Raw genomic sequence first — 16,387 nt, forward strand, 5'->3', positions numbered from 1 at the left:
AAGGATTTTATACTTTAATAAGGTACTGATTGCTGGAGGGTTTTCATAAAACTAGTTCACCAAATAGAGTAAACTCTTTCATATCTGGCATTCTATCATCCTGAACTTTCAAATAACTGGCATTTTAACCATAAGAAAATTTGTTACATTTTCCATAAATACAGCACATACACTATAATTTTACAATATTACTATTGTTGGTGTATAAAGTACTCTGCTTACATTTTTTTTCTTAATAGCTTAACTTGTTTTTCTTTAGTGTTACGCATTGCTAGGTATCTCTCTCTGTTAGCTGGAATATTTGAATATTCAGCAACCTCCCAGTCCTGGGGCTGCAAAATCTAAAAAAAGTTGACTATAGTCAGAAATACAGAAAGGTTAAATCATTTGCCCAGTTAACTGGGAGAAAAGGAATGTTCTCCCTTTAAGACAGGAGGTGGGAACCTACAGCCTGTGGTCCTGGTGTGGACTGGGGCTTGCTTGGATTTGGCAGAATTATTTTTATGTGCACTGAAGCATGTCTGAATGTCCACCACTTATGAAAAAGAACATAGCTGTGGGTGCTGTTCTGCTCATCAGCTGAGTGGCGTTTCAATTCCTCCTGAGAGCCTACATGAGTTCACAACTTCCAGGGAACACTGAAGTGGAGCCAGGGCCAGCAGCTGGAGTTCAGTGGCTGGGAGGGGCAGCTGGAATCTGAAGGCTAGAAGCAGAGGGTCTGGCAAACTTTTGGCTCAGGACCACTCAGTCCGATCTGTAATTCCTACTCTCCATGCCATGCACTTTGGGGAAGGGGTTCAAAATCAAGACATAGGCCAAACCCCTTCCCCGATATTTCGTTTATAAAAGCAAACTGTGGAGGGGAACACGGGAGACCAGGCTCAGGATTTCTGAACGTTTGGGGCTGGAGCTAGTGCCATAGCTGGCTATGGCACATCCGAACCCCGAGGTGGGCAATAAGCGGCCTACGGGTCGGACACAGCTCACCTGGGTTAGCCCCTGCTGGGCTGCCAGATCCGCCAATCCCTGCCCAGCACGATGACTGGAGAATGGGGCGGGTGTTTCAGCCTCCTCCTTCTGCTTCTCTGTGGGTCCCGGCCCCAAAATGACTGGGTCCCACCGAGCCAAGGTGTGCGCCAGCCTGTGCCTCTAATGATCCACCCTGTGCAGGCTGCACAGCGCTGACACTGCACATACACAAGCCTCTCGCTCCTGTCTCCTGCCCCCCGCCTTCCCCATTCCGCTCCGGGTGGCCACGCTCGACGAGCGAGGGCAAACTCCGGGCAGCACCTTCACTTGTGGCTCCTGCGCATGCTCGGATCGCGCCTGCTGCGCAAGCGCAATGTTGTCAGGGGAGCGGCGCTTGACACTAGTCCGCGGGGCTCTCCACGTTTCCCTAGCAGGGGGCGGAGCAGGCGGCGGCGCAGCCAATCGGGGGCACCCACGACCCACCCCTGCGAACTTGGAAGTGGAGCGGCTGAAGACTGCTGGAGGCGCGTGGCGGGGTTCTCTTCGCAGTCCCGAGTGGGGTTCGGGTGCACGCGGCCGCTTACCGTACCCATGGTATCGGCCAGCGCGTGCGCCGGCCAACTGGGCGGCGTGCTGCCCCTGCTGCTGGTTCTCTTCGACCTGCTTGGCGAAGGTGAGGGGTCGCGGGGCCGAGCCCGCGCCGGTGGACGGCGCTGCACACTGCTAGGGGGCAGGACGGCTGCTGCCCAGCCTGCGGGGGGGTGTTATGGTGCTAGGCGCGGGGCTGAGTTTGAGAGAGGTGAGAACTGTGGAGGTGCATAGGACAGAGCCGCTGCTGGTGGTGGGGAGCGAGGCAAGGTGAGGTGAGAGTTAGTGCCGGGGTTTGTAATCATATTCCCCCCAGCGAAGCCCCCACTTCCCTGAGCTCTCTCGCGTGTTGCCGCAACACAGGGTTACTTATCAACCCCGTAACCTACTGGCCCTTGAGGGGTCTCTCCGCTGCAGCTCTGTGCGGTGCTCCAGTGCCCTAATCCACGCGGGGAGGGAGAGCAGGTCTGTGCTGGGCTTGTGCGCAATATCAGCCTGTGAGAATCGAAGGGAGAGAAATTTGCGATGGGCAGGGAATGTGAGCAGGGGCTGAGGTTGTCAAAGGCGTGTGGTCATTAATTCTGGGTACAACCAGAGAATTCTCGGTGAAAAAATAGAAAAATTCCTTATTTTTCTAGTTGAGGGCTGTGGCCGTTCACTTTGAAAACAATAAATGTTTCCTAAAGTCCAAAATTCAAAATAGATTTTAATGAAAATCTGATGAACAGCAAATGCAGTCATCAACCTTAATTGTTGCTTTTAAAAATCCTAGTACTGAAGTAATGATTTTCTAGTTTTGTGTTGTAGCTTTGTTTTGTTGAAGCCACAGGAAGTGCAATTTACTTAAGTTTGGTTTCTATTAGTCCTCCCTAAAGAAGCTAGGGAAATTGGTAGCATGCTAACTATTGTAAGACTTTAAGAGTGTGGATCTAGCTTAAAAAGTGGTCATGTAGAAATGGGATTATGGAGTTCCATGCTGATGGTGTCTTTCTGACTTTCATATAGATCTGCTCAGTGTTCAAGACTTTTTCCCCATAACTGCTAGTGCTGTAAAGTTGTTCTCAGCTCTGAGAATTGTGAGGTGTTTTTTTTGTTTTTGTTTTTTTAAATCATTCATTCCTGCTAAGGGTAGTGGTTCTGCACAGGGAATTATTCCCTGTTACACTTACTACAATTGGAAACTGAAAGCGTTGATCAAGTAACGTCTATGTAATCATATGGAAAGCTAATGGGGGGGAACTGCTTGACTGTTAGAGTGAACCTGGAGCTGTCTGAGGGCTGTGATCATTTAGGGTTGCCAACTTTCTACTTGCACAAAACTGAAAACACTACCATGCCCCTTCTCCAAGACCTCTTTCCCCACCCCCAGCACTTGTTCATTTTCACCAGTCTGGCTCAGAGGGTTGGGTGCAGGATGGGGGTGTGGGCTCTGAGCTGGGACAGAATTGAGGGGTTTGGGATGAAAGAGGAGGTTCTGGTCTTGGGTGAGGGGTTTGGAGTGTGGGAGATGGCTCTGGGGGGTTGGGGTGTGGGGCTAGTGAGGGTTCTGGCTGGGTGTGTGTGTTCTGGGGTGGGGCTGAGGATGAGGGGCTTGGGGGTATAGAAGGATGCTTTGGGCTGAGACTGAGGGATTCAGATGGAAGGGGGTTTGGGACTAGATAGGGGCATGAGGCAGAGGAGAGTGAAGGCTGGGGTGGGGGGGTGACTGTACTCTGAAGCAGGGCTGGGGATGCAGGATTTATCATGTTGGGGGAGCTGGGGGGGCTCTGGGCTGGGATCAATGGGTTTGGAAGGTGGGATGAGGGGAATCAGGGCTGGGTCAGGGAGTTGAGGCCCATGAGGGGTGCAGGCTCTGGGTGGTGCTTACCTCAAGCAGTTCCCATAAGCAGTCAGTATGTTCAGCCTTTGGTCCCTTCACAAAAGCGTGGCCATGTGGCTCTGTGCACTGTCTGCCCCATCTGTAGCCACAGCCCCCACAGCTCCTATTGGCTATTGTTCCTGGCCAGTGGGAGTGGTGGGATAGCACTTGGGGCCTGGTCAGTATGCAGAGCCCCATGGCTGCCCTTATGCATAGGAGCCAGATGGGGGAATATGTCAGCTGCCTCTCAGGAGCTGTGTGGTGTTAAAGGTAACATGGAGTCTGCCAGCCCCACTCTACGGCACTGCAAAGCAGACAGTCTGGTCAGCACCGGACCTGAACCGCCAGAATCCTTTTTTGACCACATGCTCCAGTTTGAAAACCAGACATGTTACTTTAAGGTCTTTCTGGAGGTTAGAAATGCACTTCAAAGTTGTCTTAAATGAGAAATCTTAAAAACAAGTATCTTGGCTTAGTGATAATTTAATATTGAACATAATGTGGCAAGAATGAGACTATAATGTATAAGTATATGCTGCAGTCTTGTACTGGTTTTTCACCAAGTACTTCTGCAGTAATGTTAAGAGGACTAACACCAGAGGAATCAGTCTAAGCTTTTGTACAGGTTGAACCTCTCTCTCCTGCATTCTTTCATCCAGCAACATCCATAATCCAGCATGATTTGAGTTAGCTGGATGACCACTTATCATGAGTGTGGCCAAGTTTCCTGTGGTGCGTTAACATTTGTTTACAACCATCAGTCCTGGCTCTCAGTGTTCTGTGGTGTTAGTTAGCTTTAATTACCCCTGAATGTCTTCTAAGAGCCCAGTAAGCAGTGGAAGCATTGGTAATGCTGTCAGACAATATTGTGCTCATGTGGTCAGCAAATTCACAGCACTGGTCAACCCCCGAGGTGCTGGATTTAGAGAGGTTCAACCTGTACTTTGCTTTTTAAGCATATGTAGATAATTCATCTTCTGAATGTGTTCCTTATAGATGCAAGGAGTATGGCTGACCTTGCTGCTTTGCTGAATGTGGCAATGTTTGTCACAAATTTACTTTCTAATTTTGTATATATTTTCCTAATAGCAAACTTTAGTAGGTTATGAAATACTTTTCCAGGAAGGGTGCCACTTTAAACTTATCCTTGACAAAGTGCTCCAGATGGGGAACAATTCTGCAGACATTAGGATAGCCAAAATATGACCTATTAAGTCTTAATATCCCTTATGAAGTAACTTTTTATTTTAGTGTATGTGTGGCTAACGTAATGTGCAACTTACATTCTGTAGCTGTAGATCATTTTATTCATTTTATACAGGCACACTGTACATTTTTTAGTTTCTTCTTACCCTTGCCGTAGTGCTGAAAAAGTTAAACAGTGAAATGGAGATTTTGTAAATGGGGATGGTGGTGTATTACTGTGAAGTTTCTGCTCTGCTGGAGACTGTATTAATCTCTTCTCTCCTAGAACAGAGGCATCATTTTCAGTCTCAATCTCTCTGGTTTTCAGGAGAGTTTGGAGACCACAAGACATTTTGTTTAACATTGCCCATGTGCAGGGTTGCTAGATCCTGCTGGTTTTCATTCAGGTATCTTTTTTCCTACCAGTATTACTAAAGTGACATGCAGGTAAAACAAAGGAACATGAATAAAGTGTGGACTGTTTGCACACAATATTAACTGTGACAGCTGTGTGTTCCCTCAGCATCCATCCAAAGTGCTACTATGGCTTAATGAGTACTCCTCAGAAATTCTAGGTACACAAGCTCAGTTAGCAAAACTACCCTGTATCAGGACACTGCATTAGTTACGACAATTTTGTGGCCCACTCACTAGCCCAGGTGGCCCTTTGCTGGTTTATGGGGTTCTTTTGGAGGAGGATGGGAGAAGAGATGATGTAGGTAAAGTAGTTAGTCTTCCAAGAAAGCCAGTGCATATTCCTGCAGTTCACAAGTTTCTAATTTAATACCTAATACTTTTTGGTACTTCCAGTCATTGAATTGTGACTTTTAGGAAGTTCCCTGTGCAATGTGTTAATTTGCTATGGAAGTTTTTATTAGCCATGTAAAAATCCATGGGATAAAGGAATGTATTTTAATTTAAAGTTTTAGATGGCTGCTGGTATTGTATCAGATATCTGCCTCAGGATTATGAAAAAGTTCCAGAACTTTTGGAGGTGAACTGCAGCTTACATGGCCGTTTCCCTAGTAGTCTAGTATAGAATTGATAATGAGCCTCAGTCTTTCTTTGGAATTGTTCTTACTTCAGAAAATAAGGATGGCCATCCTGGGTCAAACCAAAGGTCCATCTATCCCAGTATCCTGTCTTCAAGCAATGGCCGGTGCAAGGTACCTCAGAGTAAATGAACAGAGCAGGTAATCATAAAGTGGTCTGTTTCCTGACTTTTCCAGCAGAGATGCCATGTGCCAAAGTTCTGCCTCCTGAATCAAACATATTCATCCACCCCAAGCTACACTGGGGAAGAAAGATGACTGGGGAGGTGGAAATGCCCTGTTTCTCTTTTGTCCACTCCCCCCCCCCCCAAATCCAAGTAGCAAAGCAAATGAGTCCTGAGGAACAGGAGAAAAGATGGGCCAGCTGGCTTCATTCTCATACAGTCAGCTGTGCTTCTGGGAACTGTTTCTACTTAATATCTTTTTTCCTTCCCCCTCCGATTAGATTCCTGTCACTGTTCCCAGGCCACTGTAGATTAGTGAGCGGGTTGGGGAAGGAGAGTTAGTGATAGCTTTCTTTTGCTGCACCGCCCACCACCCCCACTTGACACTCCATTCACACTGTCACTTCCATCTGTGGGAGTGGAGAGGATTTCTGCTCAGTTGCTACTATCCAAAGTTACTCCCTACCCTCAGTGACGGAGGTGTAGTCGTATTAGTCTGGATCTGTAACAGCAATGAAGGGTCCTGTGGCACCTTATAGTCTAACAGAAAAGTTTTGAGCATGAGCTTTCGTGAGCACAGACTCACTTCATCAGATGCTGGTCTTGGAAATCTGTGTGGCACAAGTGTTCCTTTCTCAGTCTCCTCCCTTCTCAAGCTTCCTTTGCCTAACTGCTTTCAGAAGCAGTACAGCTGTTGCTTTAACAAGTGGTGGTGCTTCTGCTGCAAGGCAGGCCTACCTAAGTAGGGGCAGAACTCTGTGAGAGTGGAAGGGTTTCTGATCTGAACTCCAGTCCTAGCCAAGGCATCTGCATTGTGCTGTTGATGAGTACCTTTACGGTACTCGTGAAAGTTACTCCCTCCTCTTCCTGCTCTACATGCAATGTAACTGCCCCCCACACACTTACTTTCTACAATACGTAGAAAAAAGAAAAATAGCCCAGCAGTGTTAACAGGAAAGTGCCACTGTCATTTTAAAAATCACAGTTCTGTGTGAAATTCTTTTAACTTTCTATAGTTCCATGTTACAGCTTTCAGTTAGTGCTACTGAAGATGAATATGTTTTCTTTTCAAAAGTCCCTTCCTTTGCGTATAGTCATGTAACTTCTCCCCTTGTTTGAATGGACCTGTCTTGCACCACTGGGAAGAAAGAGAGAGATTTGGGGACAAAAGAAGAAAGGAGGAAAATGGTATAGAAAAAACATGGATTTGGCTTTGGGGTCAGATGTGAAACTTGAACTTTTAAGGGTTGTTTCTTTTCTTCTTTTAAGTGGACCAGATTTCAACTTGGCTGAGTCTCGATTAAGGTTATACATAGACATTTAGGGGATTTCGAAGTTCTTCAAGTGATAGCTCATGTCCGTTCCAAGTTGTGTGTGCGCTGGTGCATGCCCAGTCATTGGAAGCTTTTTGCCTTAGGCAGTAACCGCGGTGTTGATGTGGTGCCGATATGGTGACCAATATAAGCACCACCTGACACCCCCCGGCAGTTCCTTCTGGCCACACTGCCAATCGTTGGAACTCTTGCCATTCTCTAGTCACCTTATTAGCTAGTAGGCTGTCATAGCATTGTAAGTATGGCAAATATACGTCCAAGAGCAACTCTCATTCAGCTTATCTGAGTTGTTTGGTGGAAGGACACTTAGGTGACCGCTGCTTGATTTGCAAGGCATTTAAGCTGAGGACTTGGAAAGATAGCGCCCAGAGCCTCAAAGTCCTCCTGATGGAAGCAGCACTTCAGCCCCAGGAGTCCCCTGTGGGAGCTGGAAGTGAACCCTCTTCAGTGCAGAGTGCACTGGCACCATCTGCCCCGGTGCTGACTAAGGACTCCTGGTACTGGGAGCAGGTGCAGGTACTCTTGCCCTCACAGTGCCATAAGAGTCAATCTCCAGTGCCAAAGAAGAGGAATGGGTTGCTGACGTCAAAGCGCAGCAACCACAAGTCCATGGCTCCACCACGCCATGCCAAGGGACAGGAAGCGTGTGCGTTGAAGCTGGTGCAGAATGGCAGTCCTCATTCTCTGTACCTGCCCTCAATGCTGGAGGCGTTTCAAGCGTCTCAAGGGCTATTACAGGTGATGGTGCTGGGTCCTTCTCTGTCTATAGAGGACTGGTGCCATAGCACCAAGACAGAAGAATGTCTGGAGGTGATGCTGGCACCGATTCCAGCACTGACACCACATTTGATGCCGAGCACTCCAGAGCTGTCCGCTCAGAGAGCGATGATGGGCCAGTTTCAGGTGCCCTGTGTTCCAGCGCAGGCACCATTCTCAATGTGGATGTTGTTGGCACTGACACTGGTGGCTCCACCAGGGTCTTCAGCAGCGGACTCCTTCTACTCATGAAGTGCAGAGCCAGGGCATGGGAGTCACAGCCAGGGTGCTGGGGGCCCTGCCGATTCCATGCTCAGCACTGTCAGTGTTGCTGTGTGTCCCCTCCCTCTTCCCCCGCCGGAACAGCAGCAGGACCTGTCAGATATTTCAGAGCCACCTGCCTCTGTGTTGTCAGCGTCGACCTTGGCGCCGTCATTGACCCCATCACAACAGGGTTGGACTCCTTCAGTACTGACAACCATGGTGCTGATACCGCTGGCGCCAGTGTTCCAGGGACCAGCACTTGCACCTGATTGGGCCCAAGGGCAAGGGCCCATGTTGATGCCATATCAGCTGCTAACCATGGGTTTCCCAGCTAATCAGCACCTTTGGTTCTGCCAAGCACAATGCCACCCAGCTCCCAATAGTGTCTTCTGGAAGCCAATTGCAGGGACATGGCACAGCTACCCTCCCCTTCCAGGCAGAGGTCCAGGAGCTCTCCTCCTCAGATGAGGAGATTGTGAGCTCTTCAGCCTTGTCTGTGTTGGAGGATGGCAGGGCCTTCCAGCAGCTCCTTACAAGAGTGGCCCGAAACTTAAGAGTCCAGGCAGAGGAGGTCCATGATGAAATGGATTCAGTCACAGATATTTTGTCCTCTGTAGGACCTACCAGGGTGGCTCTACTCATAATTAAGATAATTGCCACCACAGAAAAAACACTCTGGCAGACCCCTGCTTCTGCCTTTTCTACGAGCTGTAGCAATGATACAGTATTTTCTCCCATCCCAAGAAAATGAACACTTGTTCACTCACCCTGCCATCCAACTCCCTGATAGTGGATGCTGCAAATCATTGAGTGTCAAGGGTTCCAAGGTCCCTCCCCAAAAAAATATAGATGCTAATCACTTGGAACTGTATGGGAGAAAAATTTATTCTGCGAGTGGGTTACAGTTAAGAATCACTAGGCGCAGGCCCTGGTTAGTAGATACGCATGCAACACCCTTAATGCCCTCTACACATTCTTGGAATTGGTGCCACCTGAAGCCAAACAGGACTTCACCTCGGTGGTCGACGAGAAAAGGTTGGTTTCTGGGGTGGCACTACAGGCTGCACTGGGTGCTGTGGATGCTGCCACTCGAGTTATGGCATCCAGAGTTACCATGCATGGTGGGGCATGGCTACAGGTCTTGGGCCTACCATATAAGGTCCAACAGACAATCCAGGACCTCCCTTTTGACAGCCCAGTGCTGTTCTTGGATAAAAGGTTCAATAGTCTAAAAGTCTCCAGGGCCACCCTGCATTCGCTGGGTCTAATCAGCGTAGGCACTTTAACCCTCATCCACGGCTGAGACAGCTCCTGCAGTCACAAAGGGACAGTAACAGAAGGTGCAGCAGGACGGGCGGGTGCCATTCTGGCCAACGTTCTCAGGCACAGGGCCTTCAAAAGGCGCACAGGGGTCCAAACCACCATTTTGATGACAGTCAGGAGTGTTGAGCCAATGACACCTGTTCCAGCACCCCCACTTTTTTTGTTCCATCTGTCCCCTTTCAACCATATGTGATGCAGCATCACAGCAGAGACGTGGGTCCATTGCATGGTAGAGAGGGGAATATGCCACTTAGTTCTCTTCCTACCCCCTTCCCTGTCCCTCTTTAGGGACCCCTCTCACAAGATCCTGCTGCGGCATGAATTACAGGTCCTGCAAGGTTCAGGGGTCAGGCGTTTTACTCCCATTACTTCCTAATTCCAAAGTCCAAGTGGGGGTTTGAGACCTATCCTAGATCTAGTAGGGCTGAAAAAATTCATAAAAAAGATGTGATATCCTTAGGTCTCGTATTCTTGATGTTGGAACGGGGGATTGGTTTGTCACTCTTGACTTACAAGACACGTATTTCAATTTACCCTTCTCACAGGAGGTTCCTGTGATTTATGGAAGACAGAAACCATTATCAGTTCACAGTACTGCCATTTGGTCTGTCTGCAGCCCCCAGGGTCTTCACCAAACACATGGTGGTTGTGGCCGCACACCAACCCAGACAAGGAGGGCAGCTGTTCCCATACCTGAATGACTGGTTGGTCAAGGGTCGTTCTCGAGACCAGGTACTTCAGCATGTACAGCTGATTCAACAAACGCTTATAAACCTTGATCTCCTGATCAATGAGGCAAAGTCCATATTGCTCCCATCTCAGTCAATAGAGTTTGTAGGAGCCTGGCCAGACGCTAAGCCGCCATAGCGTTCTTGCCTGCCAACAGGTTTCAAACCATGAGGGTTGTTATCTGCGACGACATGGCAGTTCCCACCACGACGGTCAGATGTTGCCTGTGCCTGATGGATCACATGGTTGCGTGTACCTTTGTGGTTCAGCATGCCAGGTCGACCATGCGTCCCCTGCACCTGTGGCTGGTGTAGTAAGTACAGGCCTAGTATGAGGCCTTAGGCCTGAACCAAAGTAATGGTCAAAACTTTGCTAGCAGAAAGCAAAGTGCAGCTGTGAGCTAAAGGAATGCATTGCTCACAGAAGTTGGCAAGAAGAGGGTTGATGTTGCATAAACATATCTACCTAGCATATTGAAATAGGAACACGGTACCAGAACACCCGACCCTGGAACATTCCACAGATAAGGAAGAACAGGCCGACCCATCCCAATGACAGGGGCAGAAGGGTAATACGATGGATAGAGTTGTTTTGTTCAAACCACCATGTACAAGGTGAGAGGCAGTACCTGATTACGAAGAAGGGTGTACCTCAATACGTCAGGAGTGATGTGTAAGTTGTTTGTACCTGTGTATAAGAATGTAATCTTGGGATGTGGTCTGGGTCCGGCCGAGGGGGCAGTGGAAAGTCCTGCCACTGACTGAGCCGAGTCCATTGACCGTGGGTGCATATTTGTAGTATGCCCTGACTTAGACTAAGAAATCTACAGGGAACTACTACTGTATCCAATACAGCAATAAACCTGGCCGACGTGCCTTTGCACCCTACTAGACTCTGTGGTCATTGGGGGTTCTCTTCGAGTCTGCTGTGTCTGCTATCTGCAGAGCTGGCGCAGCACACAGAGGGAACACACGCACGCAGCCGAGTGATACATTGGAGAGAGCAGAGCACCACGCTGGTGGCAACTCTGCCGACAGCTGGCATCAGTGTATTGCCCTGTAAGAGACAGTTTTTAGGCTTGGTGGTTACAGTGCCACCACAGACTGTGAGCCCTGCACTGGTGGTTGGATGACTGTCATCCTCACAGGAGTCCCTTTCCCCCCTCCCCCCAGCCCTCCCTTTCCCTAGTAACAGACGCTTTGGACCTGGGGTGGGGAGTGCACCTGGGTCAGCACCAAACACAATCTCTGTGGAGCGATTTGGGCCTTGAACTCCACGTAAATGTGAGGGAACTCAGGGCCATCAGACTAGTGTATGTGATCTTCAGGGCCAATCTGGCGAGGCATTGCATATCAGTCAGTACACATGACATGATGGTAATGTATTATATAAACAAACAGGGGGTGCAAACTCCTCACCCGTGTGTCACAAGGGCATGATGCTCTGGGATTTCTGCATACAGCACAACAACCTGTTGCAGGCCGGTTACCTGCTGGGGGTGCACAATTCGCTAGCAGACCAGCTCAGCAGGTCCTTTATGGATCACTGCATCCAGAGGTCGTTCATTCCATTTTCCGGAAGTGGGGTCATCCCCAAGTGGACATGTTTGCCTCCCACTGCAAAGCGAAATGCAGGATGTGGTGTTCTTACCACAATCAGAGTCTAGGGTCCTGGGCGGAAGCCTTCCGTGTTCCCTGGTCAGGCCTGCTGATGTATGCGTTCCCTTAATTTCCACAAGTTCACAGGGTCCTTCTCAAGATTTGATCAGATGGTGTGTTGATAATCTTGGTGGCTCCTGCATTGGCGTGCCAGCACTGGTACTCAACCCTCCTGCACCTGTTGATTCGCAAGCCGATACGATTGCTAATCTGCCCAGATCTGTTAAGACAACAAGGAGGGAGTCTTCAGCGCTCCAGTCGCTGCTCCTCACAGCATGGATGCTCTGTGGCTGAGAGATATAGCCTGTACGCATCCCATAAAGGAAGTATTGTTAAACAGTAGAAAGCCCCTCTGTGAGTCACCCACACCGAGAAACTTTTCCATGTAACCTTCTATGAAGGTAACCTATTTCGCTATCTCCCTCGCAGGCCCCCATCCTGATAATTTTAGACCACCTGTGGGGCTTAGTACAGGAGGGTCTCTCTCTCTCCTTGGTCAGGGTGCACCAGGCAGCCATTTCAGCCTTCCGCCTGAGACATGGACTATCTTCTGTGTTCTCAGAACCGGTGGTCAAAAGGTTTCTGAAGGGCTTAGAAAGAGTCAGACCCCAGGTTCAGGCACCTGTGCCCCCGGGGGAACTCAATTTGGTGTTAGCCAAGCTCATGGGGGCCACATTGAACGCCTGGCTACCTGTTTTTTGCTGGTTCTGAGTTACAAAACAGCATTTTTGGTGGCAATAACCTCAGCCAGAAGAGTATCTGAGCTATGAGCACTTTCAGTGGATCCCATGTACACAGTGTTCTATAAGGATAAGGTTAGACTGAGACCTCACCCCTAGTATTTATCAAAGGTGGTCTCTATGTTTCATGTTAATCAGGACATTTCTTGACTGGTGTTTTACCCAAAACCTCATACCTTTCCAAGGCGGCAATGTTTACATACCTTGGATGTAAGAAGGGCACTACCTTTCTATATGGATAGGACTAGACCCTTTTGCACAGTGCTTCCCAAACTTTTCAGCATCATGCCCTCCTTTTAATACTTCTTTACCATCATCCATCCCCCTTTTAACAAAGAAAATGAATCCATAATTTAAAATAAACACAAATGATATAAAATATTATTTAAAAATAAAAATAAGCACAAATGGTTTTTCTTGGCCCAAAAATTTAATAAAAATGTAATTTAGTATCAAACAGCAGAAACAAAATGAATTTAATGTGAAGGATGATACTGCATTTTCTTCACAAGTTGGGAAATTCTTGGTTTGAAAGATGAAAGTGCGCAATGCAAATAATTTTCGCCATCCAGTTGATTTCTTTGTTTCATTTTTAATGTGACTAAACTTGAAAAGCTTTTTTCACAGAAGTATGTTGACAAAAATGAAAGAATAATATGTAGTCCTTCTTGTCCACCTTTTGGGTACATTGAGAAATATTTTATCCAAAATTCTTCCAAGCTTGAGTTTTCAAAACTATCTTTTGCCCTTGAATCATATTTTATTTTGAGTGCTTGTTCTTGCAATACTTCTGGCACTGTATCAACTTCATTGTTGAATGGATTGTGTACTAATTTATGAATAGGGTTACCAGAAAAGTTGTCTGGAAAATAGAGGGTGAAGTCATCAGCAAGGCAGTCCAGATGAAACACAATTTTGTTCTTCATGAAGTTCTTGGAAGCTTTCATTTTCAGAGTGGTGAAAATGGTGGAAAAGACGAAAAGTTAGGTGTTTGAGCTTGTATTCAGCTTTTCCAAAGTTGGATTTTTTTCCCATAAATGATTTAATGGCATCATGGTGAGCTATAATGGTTGCAGCATTGTTTCCTTGCAGCTTCAAATTGAGGCTGTTCAAAGATTCAAAAATGTCCATGAGGTGTGCCAGTGAAAGTTGAAATGTTTAGTCTGTAAATGCAGGATATAACTCTTCTTTCTTCTGTTGCTTGAGGAAAATTTCCACTTTGTCTTTCAGTTTGAATAATCTTGAAAGCATGTTACCTTTGGAAAGCCATCGTAACTGCATGTGAAACAAAAGTTTTATGATCTGTTCCCAGATCTGTGCAAAGAGCAGCAAAAAGTCTCGCCTTTAAAGCACTGTTCTTCACAAAATTGACGACTTTGATGGCCAAATTCAAAGAGCCATGTAGGCCAATGCAAGTCTGTGTATGACGCAGTGAGGTGTGGTTAGGGCTGGATTTTTTTCTTTCACTAATGTCACAAATCCAGAGTGAGAGCCAAGCATCGCTGGAGCACTGTTTGTGCATACACCAACCAGCTTTCCCCATGAAAGTCTATTTTCTTCCAAAAAAAAAAAAAAAAAAAAAAGTCAGAAATTGTCTTCATAACATCAGAAGCCTTTGATGTGGTTGTCAATTCCTTTGAAAAAAGCAGTTCTTCTTTCACAGTTCCATTGTTAATGAATTTTGTGTAGATAAGCAACTGACAACATTGTGCTACATCTGTGGTATCCTTGCACTGAATTATGAAAAAGGAAGCCAACACTGCCTCCACAACTTGATGACCTGGCAGGAGATCTTAAACTTGTGTGCGTTGTTTCATGGATTTGTTAGAATTGTTAGAAAGTGAAATTGCCAATACTTTCCTCTTTCTTTTGACACCAAGCACAATATCAGCTGCTTTCAACAAGCAAGGCTTCACAAGAGTTTCTCTTATGTGCGCTTTCTTGGCTTTAGCAATGAGCAATGACATTTCATAAGATGCTTTTACTGTTTTGGCTGATGCTTGATGTAAAGCTCCAGTAGCGTACAGCTTCGTGTGTTTCAAATTTTGAAGGTTAGCAGGAAAAAACTCTTTTGGTTTATCTGTCGAAGTGCTGTGGTTCTTTGCTCAAGACGGTTAGGTCTCAAGGCGTCATTACTGAGAACTAAAAGCAGTCAAGTAGCACTTTAAAGGCTAGCAAAATAGTTTATTAGGTGAGCTTTCCTGGGACAGACCCACCTCTGAAGAAGTGGGTCTGTCCCACGAAAGCTCACCTAATAAACTATTTTGCTAGTCTTTAAAGTGCTACTTGGCTGCTTTTTGTTTTGATAGTGTATAGACTAGCATGGCTTACTCTCTATTGCTGAGAACTGTGTGGCATACTATGCATTGAGGATGACTGATCCTATTTTTTCCTATGACAGTGAAGCCATATTTAATGTAGTCTTCATCATACTTCCTTTTCTTAATTGCAGCCATAATATATTAAAATAATTTCCTGATTTAGAATAAATTTAATAGATGCAACTTACTTTGATAAGTTATCATGAATGTTTATTTACTATTATTATGTACAGACACGTGCTGCCTTATATGTGCCCCACCACCAGTAACCACGCAAAACTGGCTATCTACTCACTTGATAGAATAATCCCAAACACTCCCGCAAGCATGCTAGAAAGTTTGAAGAAGTTCCGTTGCCTTCTGCGTCGTTCTTCAGCCTCCCAACCCACTGAACCAGTACCCCTACACGTCAAAAGAGGGGGAAAAAATCACATTTTGTGGTCTGAAATTTGAAAATTTTATTAAAGTCAGTGGTCCCCAATCTTTTTACACCCAAGATCACTTTTTAAATGTCAGGACAAGCCCCAGGGCTCCACCCACTGCCCTCTGTTTCCCTATAGATGGCCACGACACACACACCCCCACCCCGCTAAGCTAAGCCCCCTGGAGCCAGGCATTCTACTCCATCCACACGCCCTTCCCCCCCAGTCAGGCACACTACTCCCCAGTCCCACAAACTGCCAGTGACTCGATGGAGCCGTGCCCCCTTGAGCTGCATGCCAACCACATGAGCCTTAGTGCCCCACCAACTCCAGGGCTCCCTTGCCTCCTGCCAGACCCGATGGCCCCAGAGCTGCAGGTGCAGCAGATCAGCCGCAGCCCTGGCCAGGGTGCCAGACTCTGTGCCAGCCTTAGCCCAACTGTGGACCAGCCAGGCTAACAGCACAGCCCCCACTTTGCGGGCGCTTGGTGCAGGCCCAGCTGGCCAGCCACCTGACCCCCCTGCCAGCTGCCAGAGCTGCCTACCTAAACTGCTGGTTGAGCTTCCCGACCCCTACACAGCTGCCTCCCCGCCAGAGTCCCGTGCTGCCAAGGCCGGCCGCCTGCGCCCTGTCCAACCGCCCAAGCCTGCTGCCTGAGCCCTGCGCTGCCGATGCTAGCTGCTGGAACCAGGCAAGCCTCCCGCCCAAGTCTCTCACTGCTTAGGCCAGCCGCTCAAGCGCTGTGGGCCTCCCGCCTGAGCCTCGTGGTGCCAGAGCCAGGTGAGCTCCACCAGCCACTTGAGCCATGGGCTAGTCGCCCAAGCTGCAGGCCAGCTGCCCACCTGAGCTGCCCAAGCCCCAGCCAGCCACCTGAGCCCCGTCATCAGGGGGCCAGCCGCCGGCCTGAGCTGCCCACTGCTAGGGCCAGCCATGTGAGCCACTAGGCTGAGCCGCGGGCCCGGTGCCCCATGCACCGCCAGTTGCCTGAGCTGCGGGCCCATTGGCCCAAGCTGTGGGAGCCCTG

General features: G+C 47.9%; 1 protein-coding gene across 1 annotated transcript in view; it reads left to right on the top strand.

The window, feature by feature from the left end:
* The first annotated feature begins 1,401 nt into the window (after window positions 1-1,401).
* Window positions 1,402-16,387, top strand: part of DNAJC3 (DnaJ heat shock protein family (Hsp40) member C3) — a 61,751-nt gene continuing 46,765 nt past the window's right edge. Inside the window, exon 1 of the mRNA XM_074983109.1 lies at window positions 1,402-1,642. Within this exon, the coding sequence (XP_074839210.1) occupies window positions 1,561-1,642 (82 nt within the window). The 5' untranslated portion in view covers window positions 1,402-1,560. The remainder of the gene's footprint in view (window positions 1,643-16,387) is intronic.

The sequence above is a fragment of the Carettochelys insculpta genome, chromosome 1 (genome assembly GCF_033958435.1).
Source record: "Carettochelys insculpta isolate YL-2023 chromosome 1, ASM3395843v1, whole genome shotgun sequence".
Lineage (NCBI taxonomy): Eukaryota > Metazoa > Chordata > Testudines > Carettochelyidae > Carettochelys > Carettochelys insculpta.